The sequence below is a fragment of the Chamaea fasciata genome, unplaced genomic scaffold (assembly GCF_029207755.1).
Source record: "Chamaea fasciata isolate MVZ Bird 193981 ecotype frontalis unplaced genomic scaffold, bChaFas1.0.hap1 SCAF_1, whole genome shotgun sequence".
Classification (NCBI taxonomy): Eukaryota; Metazoa; Chordata; class Aves; order Passeriformes; family Sylviidae; genus Chamaea; species Chamaea fasciata.
The window spans coordinates 86,617,327-86,638,663 of NW_027094086.1; the positions used below are offsets into that span (position 1 = coordinate 86,617,327).

Consider the following 21,337-nt stretch of genomic DNA (forward strand, 5'->3'; position numbering starts at 1 on the left):
AGGCAAGGAAGTTTCAGGTGGACTCCAACCTCCGCCGGCGACTCCTGAGGGCAGCACACGCACCGGGAAAAGCGGTGGAAACACCGGTGCGACGGTGACAGAGGCCGTGCGGTGCCCGGGCGGCCACCGGGGAGCGACACCGCGGCCGCCGGGCGCGGCGGGGCGGCGGCCGGGGCCCAGCAGGAACCCGGGGCGGCCGCCGAAGAGGCGCGGAGGAGGCAGGCGAGGCGCGGCTCCACGCCCAGGAGCGCCGCTTAAAACCACCACGGAAAGGTGTGGCCTCGCCTTTCCTCTACCGGCGGGGAGAGGACGGGACGGGACCTCCGCGATTTGCCGCCGCCGCCAGCAGCCCTCGCCGCCCGCCCGGCTCCGCACCGCGCTCCTGCCCTGCCCTCACCTGCGGGCCGCCTCGACCCCCGGCTCCCGGTCTTTCCTCGGCCCTCGGCGGACTGCGAGGGAGCGGCGGCACCGCGGCGGGCGCTGCCGGCCGTGAATGCCTTTCCTGCCGTCGGGTCCGGCTGAGTGTCCCCGTCGCTTTGCCCCTCGCCCCGCGTCGCCCCGGGCGGCTCCCCCGCTGCCATGAGCATCAACGGCGGCTCCCACCCGCGCATCAACACCCTGGGCCGCATGGCGCGGGCAGAGTCCGGCACCGACCTGCGCTACGAGATGAGCTCCCATGTCGTGGGGGGCGGCGGCGGCGGTGGCGGCGGCGGCGGCACCACCCACACCCACAAGACCTACTACTACCAGAAGACTTACGGGGGGGACTACGCCTCCGACGGATACGGGTAGGTTCGGGTCCACCCGGCCCCCCGGCCCCGCTCCCTCGGGGCCTCCTTCGGACAGCTGCCGTGAGCCCGCTCGCGGTGGGATTCCCTAGGTGCGAGCTTGCAAGTTTCTTTCTCCTGTTCTTCCCTGAGGCGTCTTTACTTCTAAAAGGCTTTTAAATGCAAGCGAAGAACTTATTTTCAAAAAGCCGCTTTTGGTGTGACTCTCCTTGAAGAGAGTAGCCGGAATAAAAACAATGTCTCCCATTTGCACTGAGGGCTGTAAATGGGTCTGTGCTGGCTGTATTGACCCAACAGTTCTGTGCTGATAAACACCCGCTTTGCTCAGTGACGCAAAACAAGCTGAAGTGAATTGCTTTATACCCCATACACCCAGGCGCTGCCTTCCCCGACTAGTTGCATAGCTAGGGCTATAAAACCATTTTAACTAGTGGGAAATGTTCTCTTGTTAATTTTTGCGTTTGTTTCTAGCTTGTGGGAGGCCTGGGAGTTTAAGTAATGATCTTTTCTAGAGCGATCCCTGACATTTGGTGGCAGGGGGCAGAGATACATGACAAGCAGCATCGGTCTGCTCTCCTCGCCTCTTATCTTTTTAACTTTCTGCTTACCCTGGTGCTGTGAGCACAGTCAAGATCTTGCAGGCAGGGTGTGAATCCAGCTGTGACTCCTTGTTTGGGGAGTACTTGTTCTGATGGATGCAGCTGTACCAGCAATCTGTGCACATGAAGTCTAACAAGGACCTTCTGCAGAGTGCAGTGATCATGAAGACTTCTCCATTTATCTCCTTGTCTGGGAGTTCACAGGACTGAAAAGGAGTTATGGTCACTGAAGGAAGCAGTGCTGATGTATGGTGTGTGCTACACCATCAAAAAGCACAGCTGATGATGGCTGGTTTGCGTGTGTGGAATGGCTGTATTAAATCTATTGGTCTAATTATGGATGCTACTGACTCAGGAATTGATGCAGAAGCCCTGTCATGTATTTAGTGTTAGAATTTAAGCCCTAATTTTATGGATATGAGAATTAAACATACATAGTAAATAAGCAGCGTACACAGTAAATAAACAGATGAGAAAAGGCAGGCTTTTTTATATCAAGCAGATCTATGAGTGGCCGTAGAGAATGAGGGTTATCCTAGAAAGCACAGTGTGCTTTGCTTAGGTATGTCAGACCAGTTGCTTGAGGACCACTGAATGAATGACTAGACTTGCTTTCTATGGATTTTTTGTTTGTAACTTTTCCCAGTTCTTTGTTTTAGTTCTTTGTTTGACTTTTGGTTTGTTGTGTGCATAGGTAAGTTAGATACAATGAATTGCAGCTAGAACACATCTAGTTGCCAATATAATAGTCTGAGAATATCTATTTATTGCTAAATAATAAGAACAATTCAGTACTGTAGCATTGGGGAGTACACACACTAGGACTCCCAAATGCCATTGCTGCGCTGCCTGTCTGAGGATTTGTCTTGCTAGTGGTGCTTCATTGCAAATACCTTTACTGTTTACAAGAGACAGTCATGAAAAATGAATGGCAGCGCGTGTTACTTCCTGGCCATTCTCTTTTTCCTCACTTTACACCGGTGCAACTCTGTTTGGATTCATTGGAGTGATTTCCATATCATTCCAAACTTTCACTAGAGCACAAATGCTTTCCTTTAATTTAGCATTAGTTACATATTTTAAGCCTGTCTGTAGTTTGTTAGGCTCTTCTTTCTGTAGCATTCAGTGGCGGTGTAGCAAGAGTGGAAAGGACAGACCTGATCAAGAGGTTAACAACCTTATATCAAAATTCTTTCATTTTCTTTTTAGAGTGTAATATTCATATCTCCTTTCTGGGAAGGTATGTCTGGCAAGGAGGTTGCAATGAAAGTTCCTCTTGACTTTATTGTGAGACTTCCGAGTGGAACTAAAGACAATTATTATCAAGATCAAAAAAAAAAATATATATATATATAGCATGAATTTACATATTTTTTTATGTGAAAAAATCTGACCACAACAAATACTTTAAATATTTTTTTTGCTACAGAGCATGTGTGTTTGCCAACTTCCTGAGTTGCATAGGTTTATTTTTAAGCAGTGCTGATAGGAGTTAAAATGTATCTCAAAACAAGTGGTTTATTGTCAGTTAATGAAACAAACAGTTTTGCCTGATTTTGCAGAAAATCCACTAAATGCTCTGCATGTTGTGCTGTTCGGATCAGTGCCATCGTCTGTGGAACTGGTTTTATTAATTGCATTTAGCCTGACATATTCAGTGTCAAAGTTTAGTGGCATCTACTGGACTGAGAAAACTGAGGCTTCTTTTTTCCATGGGGAAGATCACTCTACCCTAATTTTTAAATGCAGCAGGATTCAAGTTAGGGTCTAGTCTTGTAAGGTTTGGGGCGTATTCTGCCGAACAAGTCTGTGCTGAGTATTACATTACTCACAGAGCAATATGAGACGCTCCCTACCCTTAGGGCTCAGCAAGGTGCTTTTACAACATTCCCGGTTTCTTCTGGCTTGGGAACTCAGGATGAGCTTGGCCCGGAGTACAGATACTCAGCTTGACAGTGACTCACACTCTGCTAAACTGCCAATTCATCAGTCAAATATTTTTCAATGTCTTTGCTATGGAGATAGAAAATCTGATAAACCATGAGAGAAAAGAAAAAAAAATGCAAAGATGTGCAGTTTTATTTGTCATTGCTGAGATTAAGGAAAAAAAAATAGCCTAGGATTCACGGTCACGGAGTGACATGAACATTAATTTACACAGTTCTACTTAAGGATTGATATAACTTCTGTGCTTCCAGTTAGAAAATGAGTTAGAAATTTACCTCCCCTGCCCTGACACTTCTTTGAGGAACCAAGAAACAAAGTAAACGTGGAGAAAACCGACTCAAAGCCACACTTTTGCCTTTCCCATCAGTCTCGCAAGGATCTGTAGAGTCCTGGCTAAGCGGAGTGGTGGTAACTTTAAGCTGCTCAGACGGCGAGGGAGGAATGCGAATGGCTGCGGAATACCTGCCCTGCCGGCAGAGCCTGCACCCTGCTCTGGCTGGCGGGGAAATGGTGACGCTGCCACGCCGTGAGAAGGGACTTAGGTTGGCTGTGTCTTTCCAAGCTCTCTGTTCCGTAGGGGCGTGCAGGTGTGAAAGCCTCCGTCAGGAGAAGGGGGTTTGCTGCGTTTTGAGCGGCTGCTCTCCAGCAGAGCTGTGTTTCCATGGTACAGGCTAGAGCCAGTGTTTGGCACCTCCCTCTCCCAGAGGCGGGGGTGGGAGACGCAGCGTGTGAGCAGCCTGCTGCATGGGGCAGGTACGGCCTTTGGGAACAGTTACGGCCTTTGGGAACGGTTCTGTTGCTCCTGGTGATTCATACCAGTGGGAGAAAAGCATGAGGATTCCTGTGAACAGGTGTGGTACGATCCCTTGTGAAACCCTGCATGCTGCGAAGGCACTAAGCCTTGGGGGTCCTAATAATTCAATAATTCAGTAGTGACTACTGGATTTTTGCACATTTTTAATGGTATTTAGAGCGTGATTGTGCCAGATGCAGAGGTCTTTTGAGGTTTCCACCCATCACGGAAACCCTAGTCTATGTGCACACTTGGCAGATAGGACTAGTTTGGTGAGCCTGTGGTGTGCCAAAACTGGTCCTAGTTAGAGCAGCGACATATGGGGAGAACTCCTGATGATTTGACAGTTTGTATTCACCTTCTTTGAGGCGGGAGGGGGAAAACTGGACTACAGCATTTAAACTCCTGGTTATATTCTTATGGATCTCATGATTCATCACCTTCGTGCCGTTGCGTTTTCCAGCATACTCACACCCAGCTGGCAGGTGGTGGCGGATGGGCGGTGGTATGTGCAGGCTCTGTGCTGGGAATGCAGATTCCAGGTCGGGTTTTTCTTCTGACTTGCCTACCCTGGGCATTCCAGGTAATCCCTTTATGAATCTTCTGCTTGTTCAAACAAGTTTGTGTGGAGGGGGGTGGGAATTGTGAAGAAAAAGAAGCGCCTTTTTTTTTTGCTCTTGTTGAGTTATGGGAATCATTCAATATTCTGGATCTGCTAAAAGACTTCCTTTTAAAGCTTCCTCCATTTTTGAAGGAATTAAAAAAATTAAAATGTTTTGAATTTTTAAAAGGCTAGAAGTTTTGTGGAGGGCTTGGAAAATTTAACAAGGGTTATTCTAATTTGTTTTAAATAGTATCTTTGGGACAAGAGCAACCTCTTTGTGCTCCCAAAGCTTTAGGGAGCTGTGAAGCAGTGGGAAGGCTCCTCAGAATTGGTGGATATGTTTCTGTGTTCCCTTTGCCCTGCTTCTCTGGGCACTGATTACACCCTGGATAACCCAGCAGCCTCTGGATGTGCAGTGGCAAAGGTAGACACCAGCGCAGCCCCCACGGTCCAGGTGTTGTGCTGGGGGTGTGCAGGTCTTGTAGTAGCAGGAGGGAAATGGGAAAGCAGAAGGTAGCTGGCTTCCTTGCCCCTTGGGTCCTGCAGTGATGACATCAGCTCCCCCAGTGGGCCTGTGAGGGTGCAAGCTGTGTTTTTAGAGAAGATATTTGGTTTATTCAAAACACATCACTTGGGATAATTTTTTGACTGCTTGAATAAGTCAGTGCCAGCAGTACTCAGCCCTGCTGTGTTCTGGGGATGTGGGCACTGCTGACATGTCTGTCTCTACTCTCATAACTCATCATATAGCATGTTTCTCAGTCCCTTTTAGGAAAAAAACAGGACTAGTTCTGTCTTGTTTCAGTAGAGCTGGGCATCTTGTAAGGATCATGGGTACTGCTCATCAGTTAAGCACAAATCCTAGTTTGGACACTGAGGATTCAGTAGTGAAGTAATGGCTGGATTTAGCTCAGTTGGGGCATATTCCAGCAGGAAGGTGTTGCCTGCGCTGCTATCCTGCCCAAATCCCAGTGGCAGCAGGGGTTGGGCTGTCCTCTCGTTTCTCAGGGAGAGCAGGAGGGTACTGTAGCAAGGGAGCAATGTGTTCTGCCTTGACATGCACTGGAAAGGGTGGCTCCTGTACAGAATGACGACGGGGAGATGCTATGCCTTTCCTAGGGCTCTCCTGACAGTGGAGAGCAACAGGCCTACATTTCAACATCCTAAGTAAAAGCAATTCACCTGTGTTTTGAAGTGTTTTCGTAATTTTAAAACAAAGACGCTGCCCCCTTTTGTTTTCCTTTGTTCCTTTAATAGTTAATGACTGTTAAAATTAAATTATTTTAATAAAGAACTCTGCTTAATAGGACCTTTTTGAAATTAATGAGTTGCCTTCCAAATAAGTGCCATGGTCTAAAATGAGTTGTAGGGACAAATACATAGTTAAGGTCAGAAGCAGTCCAGTCTGTTCACTCAGCAAGGTTCTGCAGGGTTTACAAAACAAAAGCAGCACAGCAAATAGTCAGGTTATTGCAAATATATGTATTTATTAGTAGTAGACCCTGCCCTCTTTTGTTATGAGTCCTGCTAAAGGACCAGCCTCCAGTTCTTTCCATATCTGCTGGAAAAAGATATGTATATATTTATATCTTGCATTTGCAGGGATGCAGTAAAACAAATGAAAAATCTCCCCATATTTTCACTGCATGGTGTGCCTCCAGTGTTGGATACAACAGGATCCTATTCATAGGTTCGAGGTTTAGATCCTGCCAGAGTTAAATCAAATTGTCACAGCAGCAGTAGGTGTTACAATGATCTAACTCATTCTAAACTCGTACAGTTTCATGTAAACAAGGTCAGACAAAACAAGAGACTCACTGACAAAATACTGTGTAAACTAACCCACTTAATCTGTGTTTTCTGAGGGTTGTTGGTATCCTACATTTTTCTAAGGGACATAAATACATTTTTAAGTAGCATGTAGGTTACATGTTTTTACTTTAAATATCCAGCTTTGTTCTTGCCTCCATGCTGTGATACTGTCCAGTATGTTCAGGGTTTGCCTCAGTTTCTTTGGCCCAGTATTTTCTGTGTTGGGCATGATTTTACTTTGGCTGTCTGTTTCCTACTGCCTCAAGGTTGGTTGTTTTATTACTCTGGAGTTTTTTGATCTGCTGATCCCCATTAAAGGCCTGTTGGCTTCATTAAGAGGTAGATAATACTGAGGGACTTTGAAACTGTTAATGAAGTACTTTCCTGTCACATGGGTGAAAAGTATTGAAGATGTGTCCCTGTGAGATTGTGCTAGTGGCATCGTATGTATCAACACTGGTAGATGTCTGCTGAGGTATTGTCTTACTAAGTATTTTTATTTTTTAAGTTCAGAGATTGATTTGTGCCCTTGGGCATGTTTGTACAGCTAAATCCTCTTCAGATTTGAAATTCTTGATTCCTGTTGGCTTGGTGGAGCTATGCCATCAAGCATCAGCTCCTATGCTGGCATCTGCTGTTTCTGATTGTGCCCCAATAACCCCATGTAGCTCTGATTGGTCTTCTGACAGATTTGAAGGCCAGTGCCTCTAACAGGTCATGACCTTTTTATTGTTACATAGGATTGATCTCTGTATTTTTGCTGGCAGAACTGGTTAGATTTTTAACGACAAAGAAAGCATTTATAAAATAGTGTGCCCTTTTCTGCTTTCAGTTTGTATAGCTTCAGCTTCTGCCATTATTTTGGTTATATCTTTATCTATTGCATTGGAGAGCCTTAAATATGTCCCGCTTTCTTATTGTGAAGGTCCCCGTGAACTGTAAACTAGTAATTTGTTGTTACTCTATTTGAAGACCTAGATAGGGTGTACTTAAGCCTCTCATTTCAAGGCCTCTGTTCCTGCTTTTGAAAGAGTTTTGTGCATCTATATTTAGCCATCTTCAGGTTTTCAATTTTTAAAATTATTTGGACAATAATTATGGCTGTGGCATTCAAACATCATTAGAATGAATGCAAAATGCTTGTGTTTCTACTTCTTTATAATTTAATTTAATTGTTTGATTTATTTGAAAACTGCTTTTCTTCACAATTTCTTACCATGTTAACTATAATAGCTATTGTTTAGACCTCTTGTCAGGGTGGAGTAATGTCTTTGAGCTCAGTGAAGTTACCCTGAAGCCAGTGGAGATAGACTGACTGGTTACAGTGTAAATCTGGTCACCATCTATACTTCATTTGGCTTTAATGGATATCTAGCATTTGCCAGAACATGGTGGAAAAGAGTGATTCAAGAAAAAAGTACTCTTCAGTGTTCTAAAAAGAGAAAATTGCTCGGAAGGTTCCTCTCTCTTCTTTATTATGTTTCATTCATGAGAATAATTGTGGGTGTAATTAAATGTAAACTTCAGATGCAGTTAGATATTTCTGTATCTAAACACAGCAGTGATGCCTAAGGAGAAGGAATGATTTAGAGAAGGAAGCTGGCACAAAATCAGACCCATGTGTTATTTTTCATAATTGTTTTCTTTAAGCTGTTTCCAAGATACACAGGGGTGCATTGCACAGTGGGGCGCAGTGTTTGTGCAGCCAAAGGGTCACAGTACAAGCTGGGGGCTGCATGTGTACAGCTTGTTTTATGTCACCAGTGACTCTGCAGTCTTGTCTCTACACCTCTGAGGGTCTGTTTCCTGGTATGAAAAGTTGCTCAAACCTTTTCTAGTTGTTCCAGATGAGCTGACAGAACAGCAGGCTGCTGGTGCATCAAAAGCACATGCTGCAGAAGCGCTCTTAAAAATATTGAATGTTTCTCACCACTCCAGTGATTTTGCCAAGGACAGTTCCGCTTTTTCATTGTCACAGTTCCTTTTGTGCAGATGGTCAGAGTCTGTTCAAGTCAGTGGAAAGATTTCCATTGAATCCAGATTGCTTGCTGGCTGGCTCTGAGTTTGACAGGTTCGCACTGGTACTCTTGTTGGCATTAGTGTTGTAGAGACTGTTTGTCTCTTCAGTGATTTGTAATGGAAAAAGTGACCTACTCTGAGCACAGGAGTTAGAAAACTAGGCAAGGCTCGGAAACATCTTAGCTCTTACTGTCTGTTAGTGGTTTAGTTTCACTGGCAAGTGTTTGGGTTTAGGAGCTGCCTGGGCTTGCTTGGGAGGTCTGATCCCATCACCGAGCAATGGTTCCTCACTTGAAGCACCTCACCCCCATTCAACTACAGTGGCTCACTTTGATGGCTCAATCCTAAATGCTGGAAAAGCAACATTCTGCTGGTATGGATGAAGTAGATTATGTGCAAGACAATAGTAATGACCCTGTTACCTACCTTGTTTTTTTCTCCCACTAGTGATTTTAGTTCTGGGGTTTAATTTGGAGACTCCAAACTCACACTTTATATATTTGTAAGAAAGCACGTCCTCTGACTCCAGGCCCTACATCTATTTTTGTAGTAGCTTGTGTATCTTGCAATTCATTCCTAAGACAGTGCACTAGCTTTGGGTGTTTCTGCTGATAAAAGGGCCCTTCTTACACTTATGTGGACTTGGTGTGCTCCTGTGCTTGCCTAGCTGAGGATCCTGCTTTCCTTGTGTGCCCTGACATTTGATGTCTGGTGTGATAACATGTACAATTACATCACACAAAAGCTATGCTCTGATGTGTTGACTTCAACAAAGACTGTGAGTAATTCGTTCTTGCTGTAACGCTGCCAAAGTTTTGTCTATCATAGCTACAAATACCTATGCTGGAGGAAAAACTTTCTCCTTTATGGCATGCCACTTTCCACGTTCTACCCTATCCCGCAGCAAAATCAGTCCATGCCTGCTGTTGCAGGACTATAAAGTGGTTCTGCCATTGTGGAATTGTCATTAAAATTTCACAATGCAGTTAATGTGTGTGTGTGTGTGTGTGTGTCTGTGAGCCTACATGAGGTGGATTATTCCATGTAACTTCTCTGAACTCTTCTGCATTTGTGTTTCTTGTATTTCTTCAAAATGTGCAATTTCTCTGTATTTACTTCATCTTCTTCTCCCCCACAACAGCCAGAATGGGACCTGTACCATGTCCAGACGCCAGAACACCATCCAGGAGCTTTTGCAAAACTGTTCAGATTGCCTGACGCGAGCTGAGCTCATAGTACAGCCTGTGAGTGCTTCTTGTTCTTCCTATCTAAAGTGATTATGAGTATGACATACATACTCTGTGTTGTTATCTGGGCTCACAGGCTCTGCTTCTTCATCTCCTTTCTTCCTTTTTAGCTGTTCGTGTGAGGCAACTGGGAGTGGAATGACATACCTCCTTCTTAGGTCTTCTTCCCTCTGTATCTGGTTAATAAAAGGGGTCTTCTTGATTTTTTATTCTAAAAAAACAAACCCACCCTCAAGCAGATTCTACAGCGTCTTATTTTTCAGTTTTAGATCAGGACCACTGTCAGTGTTAACACCTGTTACTAATGACTACTTAGTAACAGTAAGTTACTAAGCTCGTAGTGTGTTCTGTAGGATCTTGTCACCATTTTCTGGGCCATAATGAACCTGAACCACCTTAGGAAATACCTTCATTACCTTTATTTTATTTTTCCACATGATTCCTAAAGAAGTAAATGAAGCTAGATTAAAGTCTTCCAGGCTGTTTCGGCTCAAATACATACAGATATATACTCTGCAGAATCTGGTACAAGCCCAGAGTGCCTGGGGGTGGGTTACTCACTGATGCTAAACTAAATTCACTCCTGGCAAATATGGGGTGTCCTCTGTTCCTGCTGAAGTCAGAGGAGGTGCAGGGTGGTGAGTGCATACTCCTGTTGAGGCCACTGAGATGTGAAACGCTTTCACAGTTCTGGCAGTAAATGTGATTTAATGTGCACTTTTAGACCCACTGTGGACAGAAAATTCTTTCAGAACTGAACTCTGTGGTTAGGAGTTCACTTCCTTTTCAGAGATACAGGACGTGTGAGCATGTTTATATAAAAATCAATGCCAGAGTAAATACTGCCTTTTGTTCAGGATTAATATTATTGCAGTGAAGTTGAAAGAAAGAGATGTTTAGTTCCAGCTTGGTGCCACAACATGCATTGCTTGCTTTGTTTCTTTCTTTTCTTTCTAAGGGACAGAGCAATGAGGTCCATAATATTTTACTTGCAAAATCAGGTCACAGCTGCATTATGTTTTGTTCAGCATGGCTGTGTCAGTGTGGGATAAGGTCAAAGAACCATGTCTTCCTAGTTGAAACACTATGACCATGCTGGTCCAACTGCACTGAGAGGGTGCATGGAGAATTTTCTTAGGCTTTGGGTAATAAGGTTGGATGCAAATATGATGGGGCATGGAGCTGGACCCAGGCAAATGGTACTGCTCGTGTTTCTGCTGGAGGGGGAAGTCTTAGAACCTCAGGGAACCTTGTGGAAAATCAGGAGCAATATCTACCATCTCCTACTTAGGACAGTGTTTCCTTCTCATCTTCTGAACACAAATGCATAATGTCTTAAGAAGCACATCATGTGAAGCCTTGGCTCCACTGAAATAAACATCAAGATGTGCTGCTCTTTATGGAAAGTTTTGTTTGATATTACATTTTAATAATTTTCTTCCATATTATATTTCAATAAGGACTTTCCAGTGACTGCGGATCCTTTGCTAGTCAGCCTTCTGCCAGTTAAAACTGGCAGTCAGAGACCTGGAAGTTGAAACGTATCATGCTTCCTAAAGAAAACCCATCCTCACAGCATCTCTTTTAAGACAACCAAAGGAAGCTTAGATGATGAATATTTAATTTAATCTTTCATCCTTTTTTTTTTCATTAGGAATTGAAATATGGGGATGGTGTCCCACTTAGAGGGAACAGGGATTTGGAAGACTGTTTTGCCCAGGCAAATGACCAAATGGACATCTTGGATGGGCTGATCAGAGAGATGAGGCAGATGGGCCAGCCCTGTGACATGTATCAGAAAAGGTATTGTCAGGGAAGGGTTGGGGTCGAGAATGTGACTGATAAAAGTTTGTGGCACCTCAAATGCTCACCTTTGCTTGTGTTGCAGGATGTAATAGAAATCAACAAGGTGGAACTAAATCTGTTCGGTCACCTAACATGGAGAAGGGTCGTGCAGTAATATATTTGTGATAGATATTCACACCTGAGTTGTCTCCATGAAATCTTAGTCAGTATATTTTTTCCATGGTCTTTGCTTTCAATGCTTTGTTTTGAATAATTGATCCCAGTAGGAGAGAGAAATGGTGTTGTTTGTGTGTTTTCTGGGTGTTTTGCTCACAGACACTAAGTGGTTCCTTCCCTTTCAGGCTACTCCAGCTCCAGGAGCAAATGCGTGCACTGTACAAAGCCATCAGTGTTCCCCGTGCCAGGAGGGCCAGCTCCAAAGGTGGTGGCTGCTTCTCCTCTCAGAGTGGCTCTGGCTGGGATGAGTACACGAAACGTGTCACAAGTGAATGTTTAAGCTGGATGAGGCAGCAGAAGGTAAATCTATGCAAAACCCAGGGACAAAGCTAAAACTTGGTGTTGTTTATGAATGTCACCTCATATGTAGTGTTGTTTTGGGTGCCAGTAGTTAAGAAAAGGTACACATGAATGCTCACATGTTATTCCAAGTTCTATTTTTTCCCTCCCAGTGTTGTACATCTAGTGAATTCTCACTGAAATCCAAGCATGGATTGGGGTCTTCTTTTGCAGAGGAAGAGGTGTGGAAGTTAGATTTGAAAGCTAAATGAAACACTGGTGTTAACATAACAAAAGGCATTAGCATATTTGTGTTAGAGACTATTGTGCTCAATATTTCCCTCCTTCCTTCCTTGCACAGATTTCCTTTGATTCATATTTATTTCAACCCTTTACACAGACAGGACCATCTTCACAGATTTTAGCACTGTGCAATATTTTAGAGTTGTTCTCCCCCTGTAGTCTGTCTTTATCACAGAGAAATAGAGCGGATTGCCACAGAACTTCCAGAAGTCAGTGCTGAAGTGCACATGGAAGTGCTGAAGCTACTGTTTGTTGCATTCTGAGAACAAATTTGCCAATTCACAGCTGTTGCTGATGTAACCCAGAGTGGAGAGCACACAGTTTTTGTACTGCTGAGGTGAAAGTTGTGTGTTGAGGTGAAGTTGTAAGTTTGTGGTTGAACAGCCCTTTCTGAGAGACAGGTAGGGAGGATGGAATGAGGTGGCTGAAGTCACACTTTGCAGACTCCTTGTAAATTGAAATTGCATTATTTTTATCTCTCTTTATTAGGTTGTTGCTTTGTGATTCTGTCATCATTATCTGCATATGGCATTTGCCAGGTGGCTCTTACACAAACCAAATGAGGAGGGTAGAGCTCTGTAGAATTGCATATTTTTAAGTGAGTGCTAATTATAGTCTAGTCGTTCAGTGTGGCATGTTTAAGAGGAGGAAGGGGAAGTGGAGATGCCCTCCTTGAGTGGTAATGTGTATAAGCATTGTACCTGGACAGCTGCAGCCAACATTATTGCACTACATATGCTGTGGGAGAGGAAGCTGATTGTGAGACCTGCCATAGCTTGAGGAGTGATGTTCAACAGACTCTGGGCATGCTTCCAGCGATGAAAGATGATGAACAGGCTGCACCTCCCAAAGACACCATGTGACGCCTTGCTCAGACACCCCTCACTAAACACAGGGAGCATAAGCAAGTGCTTTATAGCTGTGTTCCCACACTAAACCTCCTGTGAAAGTAAAAGACTCTCTCTCTTTTCCCCTTCATCTCTACAGCAAAGCTGAGATGGGGCCAGTAAGCCCTTACCTCACTGGGAAAATTTATTTTGAACTTACTATGATGTTGCTTCTTTCCGTCCTGCCTTGCTGTGTCCCATTACTTGCTCACATTGAGACTAGGATAATGTTTCCCCTAGTAATGTGGTGAGATGTGGGAAAAAATTCTGAGCAGCTGCAGTCTTTTGCTGTTCTTCTGTTTTTTGTCTGGATGGTTTGCTGGTAGGAGAATCAGGTGGTAGGGAGGGTTGGTCACATTTTCAGTGCAGAACTGGGGAAAGTGCAGTGAAATCCAGACAGCCTTTGTTCCCATATGGCAGCCAGCCACGACTGCCACTGTTGCTACAGTCTCTTTAGACTGTTTAAATACAACGAGAAGGGTCAAAGTCCTCTAACTTGTAAATGGGTGAATGAAAAATGGTTTCGTTTCTTGGATCATTTTCAGCACTGCCTTTGAACCCCTACTTGAGTTCTGGCTTTGTCATCTGTTGACTCATAGAGGTTTGACTCCAGGCTGGTAATTATCAAATTCAGTCCCAACCCAAGATTAGGATTCCTCTTTCTTTACTGGGCATGTGCACAAAGAGGCATTCAGACAGAGTTGCAGTGTGTCTTTGCAACATAAAGGAGGATTTGGAGTTTGAGGAGCTGAATTTAAAGTTAGGTGGCTTTTCATATTTGAGAAAAATGAAACAAGGAACTGCAGTCAGTTTTTGGGTTAGTAATTAGCAGGTGTATTACTGTTTTTCAAGGCTGTTTCCAAGTATTTTCACTTGGCAACTTACAACAGATATTGCCAAAATGCAAGACAAACAACACATTTTCTAATCATTTCAGTTTATCTTCTGTGGAGTTTTTTTAGTGTGACTGCATTTAACTGAGGTTGTTGAAGTTTACATGAGCAAAATTAAAATGGAAATCTGGTGTACTGGGCTATAGCACTTATCTGGGCATTTTCACATGAATAGCATTGTTTGATAAAGTCATGGTTTGTTTTCAGAGTGATAAGAAAGTAATTTTACTGTAGAATATAAAATAACAGTTTGGTCCAAAGAAAACCAGATGAAAATACACTACTGAGTGAGTGTGCTTCATCTAGTGTAACTGTAAACAACTGAAATATTTTTCCTATTTTGTTTCTCCTACTTTGGGAGATTGTCACACAGTTTAATTGATGGCAATTCAAAGAAACTGTGACTCCCTATCCTGGACTTCTCCTTCTTTCAGTTTTGCCATCTACTACATGGTCTGTTTCCTTCAGTTGAATTCCTTTATGCTCCAATTCAGACAGTAATATTGAAAATGAAAGACCAATCCTTGTTTCTTGTTCCCAGGTTGAAATGGAGCAGGTGAAGTGGGGGTTTGATGCAGCATCCATTGAGCAACAAATTGGTGAGCACAGGAGAACTCACAATGCCATCGGAGACTATCGTTGGCACCTGGACAAAGTCAAAACAGATCTGGTAATTACTGTCCTCCCTGACACATTTCTTGGTCTAGGTGTATAGCATTGGCTTACTGGTGTTCCACCACAAAAAAAGAATGTTGTAAAGTTCATCCTCTTTCCAGAAAGCACTGGTGTCACAATAGCATCTGCTTTCAACTCTTAATTCCTTGATAATTTTGCTTTTCGCGTCTTTCCTCAGAGTTTTAAAATAAAAATTTAGTAGCTATTCAGCTTTTTGTTGTTGTGCACCAAGGCTGGCAAATCAATATTGCCGTAGTATTTGTGAGACAAATGACTAAGAATGATTATTGCCACTTGCTGTCTCAGTATATTAAACAAAAAAGTGAAAGAATAAGGTGGGTGCTCAGATGCAGCCTTGAGTCACCAAGTGTTTTTCTATGAAAAATGCCCAAATTTTGGGCTAAGATTAAAGCTTTTGTTAAGTGTTATTATTTTTCTTTTTTTTTTTCTTTCCTCTGAGACTTCTGTTGCCCTCTGAATTTTTGATTGGAATAAAGGAGTGACTGAAAATGCAGTGTTAACTTCCTCTCCTATCAGCCCAGAAGTTAGGTATAGGGCAGAGGAGGCTTATTTAATTTCCATTTATCTTTTCTCTTATTTGGCAGGAGAGAGTTCAATCTAAAGAAAAAGTAGTCTGTTCTGGAGCCCTGATCTCTCAAACAAGCTGAAGAGTGAAAAGGATTTTGCTCCCTTTTCCCTTCTGCTTCAAATAGGAAAGGTGATAGTCTGCCCTATGGAAATACCAGTTCCAAGGCAGGGCAGGTTCCCAGCCATAGAAATGGGAACTGTGAACTAGTATAAAATACAATATGAGCAGACAGGTCCAATCTCCAAAACTTGCTCTAGAACCAGCTGGTGTAGGAGTTTGGTGCAGAAAGAAATCCAGTTCTGAGTGTTGTTTTGGTATTACAGATTATGTGCAGACTTGGTTATACATCAAGCATCCCCGAGAGTAATAAGTTTGTCCAAGCCTTGATTTTGTACTTCCTGAGTCATCCAATGGAGCAAATCTGCTATTGACAGATGTCTCTTGCAGGCATTTGCAGGTTATCACCTGCAATTATTATGATATTGACACTGTAAAGGAAATACTAGCAAATAGACAACTTGTAAAAGGCTCACTAAGTATTTGCTGTCTCTCTTCCAGCGGGAGAAGGCTGCGGTTCATCAGCTGGAGGAAGAATATGAAGGCCTGCTGGTAAGCATGGGATGTGGTAATTTCTGAGACTCTGTTTGCTTTATTAACACCTATGTGATTGCCAAGGGGCTTTTCAGGTTTTGACAGAGTGACAGATGCACATTTAAATAATTCTATTCAGCAGTAAACTGAAAGTGCTTTGTAGTTTCTGAAAGATTCATTTTGAGTCACGGACTTGAGATTAATGCATTGCCTGCTGTATAATTGACTTATTCCCACAAGGAAGTTTCTAGTTTGCAGGGTGTTGGTCACTAAGCAGGTGAAGAGTAGAACTCTACCTCCTTAGTGGGAGTAAAGGTAGTGATGATATTAGGCTGTATATGGAACTTAAAAAGTTACTCAAAGGTAGGACTAGAACCAAAATCTGTGTAGGGCTGTGCGTCTTGCTTGCTATGGATCTTAGTGTAAAACACAGCGAGAATCTTATGCAAATGGTTTATTTAACACTTGGGATCAGAATCTGATTCCTGGCAACCTGATTTCAAGTAACAAATGTGTATTATGATATGAAGACAAAGAATTTTTTCTTGAAGTGTCAACTGTGCAAAAGATGCTGCTGTAACATCAAGGATATACTGTGAGCAGCAAATGCAAGTAAAAGGATGTAAAATGTTCAGACATTTCTTGTACTTCCCTCCATGCCTTTTTGTTTGCCTGCCTACATGTTTGCTACATGTGTGTTTGAAATAACTTTGAGAAGTTGCTGACATCAGGTTCCCATTGTTCTATAAATCCTGACATGTTGTCCACTGTCCATTGCCAACAGGTTTCATGGTTCAGTAAACCCAGGTACATCTGCTGTCAATTTCCAACAGGTTTTACAGACGTGTGGGTTTTACTGTTATTTTATCAAAAAAAAAAAAAAAAAAAGCCATGCTGTGTTCTTGACTTCCCTTTCTCCACCCAGCTCAGGCATTTGTGTGTTTATGGCTTCTCATTTCTGTACTTCCTTGCAGAAATACTCCTTTGAGAGAATGGATCAGCTTCGTCAATTCCAGAACCTCATCCAGGCCACCAGCAGAGAGATCATGTGGATCAATGACTGTGAGGAAGAGGAGCTCCTCTATGACTGGAGTGACAGGAACACTGATATTGCCAGGAAGCAGGAGTCCTTCTCTGTAAGATACCTCAGCCTCCCCATGCTTACCATTTTCCCTCACTTGGAATAGTCAGGAACAGCCTTTCTCGGGAGAGACTCATCACAGGGTGTTTCTTCACTCTTTTGAAGTCCCTGGGTTTTTTATCAACAGTTTTCAATAAAGTACTATGCAATAACCTTTTGAGTCAGGACAGGACATTTTTTGGAGGATTTTGCTCCTGTTCAGTGAGCTGTCATAGTTTATTTTGACCTTGGAATGTGGCCTTCTTGGTACAGTCCACTACAGACCAGTGATCACCTACAGATTGAGCTCACAGTCATTGTGCTGGCATGCCGAATTAAGACACTTGAATCAAGAAGTTTTAATTCTCCCTGCTGGGACTATGCAGGGGTCAGAGGTCCCTGTACTTGCCCTGATTATCTGTCACCAGGAAGTAGAGCATCTCTTCCTCTGATGGTTCTGCCAGCAGCACACTGTGTGCACAGGCTGCTGTAGTTTGCCCTGCTCGTTGTTGTCTGTGGGTGTGTAGGGAAATTGAGCATGTGTGTTTGTTTAACCAGTATTGGTGCTTATCACCAAATTGGAAAAGGAATTAAAGTTCATGCTATTATGGAGGTGCCTTTTTTTTTGTTGTTCAGTTGTTCTGGATGTTGCAGGATGCAGTCATTTTTGCTTCCATCATTCTTAAAAAAGGCAGAACTTTGTGTGCTTTGCTCTCTGAAACAGCAAGCCTAGAGACAAGAACTGAGATGATTGCACCTTCTTTGATTATACTGGCTTCATAATTAACTTCAGTACACCTAATGGAAGCGCTTTATAGTGTTAGAGGGGATAATTTTACATTGTCACAACTATCTGGGAAATTTTAAGCAGATCATCCTGTGCAATGTACCTTTGGAGTTTGTTTAATGCTGTGTTTTGGTTATTTAGAAACGTATGAGTGAACTGGAGGTTAAAGAAAAAGAACTCAACAAGCTAAAGCAAGAAAGTGACCAGCTAGTACTCAATCAGCACCCTGCTTCAGACAAAATCGAGGTGAGTTAGACTTCGTGTGATTTCACTTGCTCCTTTAGTGAAAATGGGAAAAGTATAGCCAAATGGGAAAAGTTCTCAGTGAAAGTTCACATAAAAAGTGCTGCATTTGGGCTCAAGAAGGGTTTGCTTGCCCAAAATCATGTCCATTTTACCCAGCTGTATGAGCTGCTCTAATGAATGTTACTACCTTCCTCTACAAACCTGGCCATTAACAACTGCATGGTGACAGATGCAAGCAAAAATTAATTCTAATTTTAGGGAGTTATCTGAGTGTGTTGAAATTGCTGAATCTTGTTTGGGCTGACCACAGTGCAGAAGTTATGGTAGGAAGGCATGTCGTTGTTCTGCTGTCTTAGTAGGCATGTTTTGAAAAAAGCCACACCCTTTGTTAAGGGTTTGTGTTTTATCCAGGTGCAAATACTTTCTGCAGCTGAAATCCATAGTGCCTTTCTACAGCTTAGCCAAGACACTTGCTTTCACAGCTTGATGTACACTTACTTTTTAATTAAAAAGGTTGCAACAATTTGCAAGACTTCATTTTATTAGGAAGTGCTGTAGTTGTTGCAGTTTCAAGAGTGTGTAAGAGCTCTGCAACTGAAGAAGCTAAAAGAAAAAAATAATCCTTTTTGCCTTTCAGCCGTTTACTTGGTTAACTGTTATCATATTGTGCAAAATCCTATTTCTCCTGTAGTCAGTTTCTCTCTTAAAGGAAAGATTCTTTTAAGCTCCAGCAGTGAAGTGAAAGTTGTGTTGAGTTTTTTAAAGAATATACATTATGGCTGCTTGAGTATTTTGAATCTAAAAACAACCAGCATAAAATACCATGTTTGGAGGTGTTCCCTGAAAGAAGGAGAACATGGCCATTTGCAGCTGAAATACTTCATTTCTACTACTGTTTGCACATTTCACTCCTTTTTGTTAATGCACCTGGGGCTTTATTTTGATCAAACAAATTCAGGTCATGAACAGGGTTCTCTTTGTGTCTCACAAGCAGGTATTTAACTCATTTCAGTTAGGTGGATGCTTAGAAGTTGCAAAACCATTTGCATGAATTACACTGTTCTGGTGTGCGTGAATTTGTTTTAGCAGATTTTTAATTTGCATTTGTGTAGAGCGTAGATAATTTGCTTGAGTCTAGGTGTGGGAGAGGGATCAGTGTGGTGGCCTGAATTGTGTATATTACAAGTGTGCATGTTTTTTCTTAGGCCTACATGGATACATTGCAAACTCAGTGGAGCTGGATTCTTCAGATCACCAAATGTATTGATGTTCATCTGAAGGAGAACGCGGCTTACTTTCAGGTGAGTAGTGATGTGGAGAATTCACACTACTTTTCAAAAAGTGTGAATCCCATCAAAGATATATTCATTGTGCATAGCACACTGTTGCCATGTTATAAGTTGTGCCAGAAGTGAACTGGGATTTCTCATTAAAGGAGCCCATCAATTTTTAGCAGACATTTTTAAGAGCTATATACAGTCAAATTCACAGCTTTTCTCCCATAGTTCTTTGAAGAGGCCCAGGCCACAGAGTGCTACCTGAAAAACTTACAAGACTCTATCAGAAAGAAGTTCATCTGTGATAAGAGCATGTCACTGCAGACTTTGCTGGAGCAGATCAAAGAGCTGGAGGTACTGTCACACTTGCCTGACAGGTTATGTTCTGCTTTTCTGGGAAATCAGCTGTCCTCTTTAGATACCAAATGTAAACCCAAGTGCACTGCAGTGTTTAAATACAGTACTGTATGAACTTGAGACCATTATATTTTTAAGTCTGGAATGAGTCCAACAAATTCCCAAGTTCCTGACATGCTAACAAATGAGAAAAAAGGAATACTTTTATTCTTAGGTGATGGAATAGATTTTGCCTCAAAGGATGAATGCATTTGATAAATGATTCATTGTGTCACTCTATCACTATGGTCTCTTTGAAAGGATAGAAGTCAGCTTTTTTAGCTGTTTTCTTATCATGAATTTAGCACTTTCTCAAATAGAGAAAAAAATGGTCAGTGGTGTAAAAGACCAATTGATGAAGTCAGGTTTGAAAGTGTAATTGTTCCCTTTTTTTGTTAGCATTCATTTTGTTAGATTCTTTCAATTTATGCCTGTGTTTCTTAAACACCACTTTTAACCACATTGAAGATCTATATGAAAAACCTGCTATGCAAATTTTGCAAACTTTGCGTCTTGCCAGAGCTGCCAAGATACTTCGTTAGATGTTTCTCTGCTCTTTTTAAAAGTGCAGGTTTACACTGTAGGCCAAAGACTCATCCCATTGGAGCTAAAGCAAGCTTTCCCTACTCTAAGCTCCAGATGTATCCCTCTCTTAATGAAACAGCAGGAACTAGATGCCTTTTCTTTTTAGAATAAATTTGTAACATATAAATAATCTTTGCAGAATGAACGAGAGAGAATTCTTGAATACAAGAGGCAAGTGCAGAGTTTGGTGAATAAATCCAGGAAGATTGTGCAGCTGAAGCCACGGAACCCAGACTATCGAAGTAACAAGCCCATTATCCTCAAGGCTTTATGTGACTACAAGCAGGATCTGGTATTGTATCCCTTTTTGGCTGTGAATGAACATCATGTAAACTAGAACATTGCAGATTACTTAGTAAGCAAATGATTGAGCTGATAGGTGTAACCCCTTTATCTGCTTTTGCTCAGCTTGAATTTCTTTGACAGAAGAAGCTCTGCCTTTCTTGCCATTATGAATAAACAAGTAGGTTCTTATTGGTTAATAAATCTGGTCAAAATTACCATTATTAATACTCATATTTCAAATTAGAACTTTAGAGTCTCGTTGATAATAAGACTAAAAGTGTTGTACAGATGCCTCTCAATGTCCACACCTGTTTTTTTGGTGATTGCTCACCTTTCCAGTGCCTCCCTGGATCTTCAGGTGAACAACTCATCTAACAAAAGGGATGAATATACAGTTATGCATTGGTATTCACATTTCTTTTCTGGTTGGGCTGTGAAATGAATGGTGATGTTTTTTCTTCCTCCTCAGTACTGAGGCCGCTAGGGTTTATTTCTGTATTTTTTCCTTAGCAGTAAACTTAGATGTGCTTTCTGTTTATGTGCTTTCTCCTGCACCATGGCCACACCTGTGGCTGCCTGGTATCAGGATTTCT

The 21,337-nt window shown here is 42.5% G+C and overlaps 1 protein-coding gene across 3 annotated transcripts in view; it reads left to right on the forward strand.

The window, feature by feature from the left end:
• Positions 1–307: 307 nt before the first annotated feature.
• The window catches only part of DSP (desmoplakin), a 39,216-nt gene continuing 18,186 nt past the window's right edge, over positions 308–21,337 (forward strand). For all 3 annotated transcript variants that reach the window (XM_066187800.1, XM_066187809.1, XM_066187818.1), the window contains exons 1-11: positions 308–788; positions 9,704–9,806; positions 11,464–11,612; positions 11,957–12,131; positions 14,735–14,863; positions 16,016–16,066; positions 17,023–17,184; positions 18,097–18,201; positions 19,407–19,502; positions 19,707–19,832; positions 20,599–20,751. In XM_066187800.1, the coding sequence (XP_066043897.1) occupies positions 580–788; positions 9,704–9,806; positions 11,464–11,612; positions 11,957–12,131; positions 14,735–14,863; positions 16,016–16,066; positions 17,023–17,184; positions 18,097–18,201; positions 19,407–19,502; positions 19,707–19,832; positions 20,599–20,751 (1,458 nt within the window). In that variant the 5' untranslated portion in view covers positions 308–579. The remainder of the gene's footprint in view (positions 789–9,703; positions 9,807–11,463; positions 11,613–11,956; positions 12,132–14,734; positions 14,864–16,015; positions 16,067–17,022; positions 17,185–18,096; positions 18,202–19,406; positions 19,503–19,706; positions 19,833–20,598; positions 20,752–21,337) is intronic.